The sequence below is a fragment of the Etheostoma spectabile genome, chromosome 15, assembly GCF_008692095.1.
Source record: "Etheostoma spectabile isolate EspeVRDwgs_2016 chromosome 15, UIUC_Espe_1.0, whole genome shotgun sequence".
Lineage (NCBI taxonomy): Eukaryota > Metazoa > Chordata > Actinopteri > Perciformes > Percidae > Etheostoma > Etheostoma spectabile.
Genome location: NC_045747.1, coordinates 6,683,247 through 6,686,588, shown reverse-complemented (window position 1 = coordinate 6,686,588; position 3,342 = coordinate 6,683,247). Strand labels below are relative to the sequence as shown.

The 3,342-nt window shown below is 38.6% G+C and overlaps 1 protein-coding gene across 2 annotated transcripts in view; it reads left to right on the top strand.

The window, feature by feature from the left end:
• il12rb2l (interleukin 12 receptor, beta 2a, like) overlaps nt 1-3,342 on the top strand; it is an 11,022-nt gene that overhangs the window by 2,487 nt on the left and 5,193 nt on the right. The window contains exons 3-8 of one of the 2 annotated variants that reach the window (XM_032538414.1): nt 463-610; nt 729-877; nt 1,472-1,614; nt 1,840-1,978; nt 2,621-2,697; nt 2,814-3,051. In XM_032538414.1, coding sequence (XP_032394305.1) covers nt 463-610; nt 729-877; nt 1,472-1,614; nt 1,840-1,978; nt 2,621-2,697; nt 2,814-3,051 — 894 coding nt within the window. The remainder of the gene's footprint in view (nt 1-462; nt 611-728; nt 878-1,471; nt 1,615-1,839; nt 1,979-2,620; nt 2,698-2,813; nt 3,052-3,342) is intronic. The other variant, XM_032538415.1, reaches the window with a different exon arrangement.

Here is a 3,342-nt window from a genome sequence, read left to right as displayed (position 1 = left end):
AAAAACGTTCTCCATACTATGTGTTAAAAAACAAATCCAAACCCAAGGGGTCTTTCAAATGTCATGGTGGGAATACTATGTTACCAACTTTTTTGGTACTAAAACTTACACTACCTAATTCAACAGCTCTGCTAGAAATGTTACCTTCATATCAATTTTTAATGTTCAATTTTAGTTGAAACTGTTTTTGTTACGATACAAGGTCTTATGTTTATCTTTTTTTTTTTTTAAGATTATCTTTTTTGGGGCATTTTTCCCTTTGTTAGAAAGTGACAGTGGATAGACAGGAAAGGTGGGAGACAGATGGGGGATGACAAGCAGCAAAGGGCCGTAGGTTGGACTCGAACCCGGGCCGCTGCAAAGGACTCAGCCTACATGGGGCGGACGTTCTTACTGGTTGAGCTAGTGGTTGCCCCGTTTTTCATTGTTTTTTTTTATCCCTTCCACTCTTTGTTTCTTCAGGTCCTCCTGCTGCTCCCTCTCTTCCTGACTGCTCCATCCCATGTGATGAGATAAACAATTGTGCAGATATCCACTGTAGTTGGGATGCGAGGCCGGATCCTCAGATCACCACCAACTACAGCCTGCACTGGAAGACAGCAGACAGAGAGTAAACATGTTAAAAACATATTCCTCCATCTGACAGTTTGAAAGTTTTGTTGACAATAATCTGATAACTTTAGACGGAGCCTTCTGAATTTGTTTTACTCTGCTTGTCTTCTCTTTAGAGAAGGGCATGTGATCACTGGGCCCAGTTTTAGTGGGATTATCCAACGTGAACACTTCAGCCATGGAGAACTTTGTGTGTGGGTCCAGGCTAAGAATCAACATGGTTCTGCCAAATCTCAGGAGGCTGTGTTTGATACAGCAAATATCAGTGAGTCAGTCCTGCACGTTCTAGTTCATAAATACAGACACCACCACCAACAACAATAACAACAGTAATAATAATAATAATTAGGGCTACAGAATTAATCAGGTTTGATCAAAATTGCATAACGGATTAGCGCAATATCCAAATTGTAGGGTGGACACATTTGTTATAGTCAAAATATCTGTCATACCATTCTGAATTAAGTATTGTGGTGCAGCAGAGACATCCCATACAACAAAGTGTACAGAGTAAAGAGATAATCTTTGTTTGGTACAGATCGTCGCAAAGATGATTGTTATTTTTAAATATTTTATATTTTTCAATGCGAATGAGAATATTGATACAAACATCATTCTGTCCAATATCGCAAATCATATTGCAATCACAATATCAAGCAAAATAATCACATTTAGATATTTCCCTCATATTGTGAAGCCTTAATCATAATAATAGTACTTGATGCCTTTCTGACTATCAGAATCACAAAAATTTACTCATTTTAATGGAAAAAGTTGATACAGACTTTTCATATCCTAATTATAAGTTTTGATTTAAGTTATATTTCTCGTTAGATTGTTTCTGTTTATCTGTTTCTAGTGAAGCCGCCCCCTCCTACAGTCAGATTGAGCCATAAGGATTCATTAGAGATTGACTGGATTTCCACTTGTGATGAGCTGCATTTGTCTTTGGGAAATTGTGATGTCCGACATCGGACAGAGACAAACCCAGTCTGGAATGAGGTGTCTGCTATAGCTTTTGTCTTCCACAATTTTCCTATTCTTTCCTCTCAGTGTAGTCCTCACTTTGTAATGGGGTATGTTGACATTGAGGAGACAGTGCTGATACATTTATAAATAAATCAGTTAATGTCCTGAAAAAAAGGAAAACTTGTGTATTATTATTGATTGACTAAAGTTTTGTCAACTGAATGCATGTTCAAGCTCGTTTTTTTCTTTTCTACACAGGTCAAGGAGAGAATCCATGGCTATACACTTGACAATCCCAAGCCCAACACAGTCTATGAATTTCAAGTTCGCTGTTCCTGTGTCACAGGCTTGCCGAGTGACTGGAGTGCAATCAACAGAATACGAAGCAAAGAGACGGGTTGGTCCTTATTTGTGATGTGTTCTCTTAAGTTTATCATCGGCAAAGAACTTGAGGAATGTTGACAAATGTTTATAGTATCTTTGTTGTATGTCGATTTTTAACGGTTTGAAATTTTGACAAATATGATTTTTTGGATTTTGTACTGAGGATTAGATGAGAAGATTGTTACTACTCTTAATAGAAGACTAAATATAATTAATCCGTACAAAAAGTGTTGACATTTTACAGTGGTTAGGTGCAGTATTTATTAGTTGGGACTCAGTCCTAGGCAACCAATGGAGACTCCAGGAAGAAAACATTTTAATCAGTGAGATTTAGAGGTGCTGAGAAGTGGATTAGCTGTTTCCTTGCCTCCAGTCTTTATGCTAAACCAAGTTAACCAGCCGCTAGCTGTACCTTCATAGTATAACACACAGATATTTACTTTTTCAGTATGTACAGTACTGTGAGCAAACATGAAACTAGAAGGACTATCCTAATTTATCCAAACAGTGCTGTCTCTCCCACTAAACAAATTAAACATTTTCTCTGCTAACACCATTAACCAATGAGTTCCACAAATCTGCACTGGGTTCAGATTTTTTGCTTCATCTCTCCGGTTTTCTCTCCTTCTTGCTAATTTGTTTCTCTCTTGTTCAGCCCCTGTAGGAGAGCTGGATGTATGGAGGGACTGTGGGATATCCCAGGCAAGCTCTGACTGTTTTCTGACCTGGAAGGTAAGTAAAAAAGAAATTACCCAAAATCTGGATTCTTCGATTGAAATAATGAACCAGCGTCTCACTTTATGCAGACTCACCCTTCACTATCGTCTCCTTTTCTCCATCCCATCCAGAAGCTTCCTACATCTCAGGCTTGCGGTCTCATTCTGGGATATGAAGTCACACTGTCTCACAATAACGGCACTGCTGTGTTGGTGAATATGTCCACAGCTGAGCCAAGGGGGCTATTGTTGTGTGATGAAATGCAATGCCACTCCACTTTATCTTTAAAGGATGTATCATCAGTCAGTGTGTCTGCATACAACGCACGTGGTGCCACAGTGCCTTCTTATCTGGCTATGCCAATACCAGGTACCAATTGTCCAGACTGCCATTGAGTACAAAGTAGTAAGTAAAAGTGTGGAAAGTTTTTTATCAGGGGCCGTATTCACAGAAACATCCTGAGTCTAAAAGTAACTGGCTGTATTTAGAAAAACTCTCCCAAAAATAAGGGCTGTGTCAGTCCTATGTTTTTTGTCAAAGTTATTCACAAAGTGTTTTAAAAAATAAATAAAGAAATGGTAGTCCAAAGGACTCCTTAGTCACTATGAAAATCCGTGAAATGCGTCAGGTAATCTGCATCATCACGTCAGCGTTAAAAAA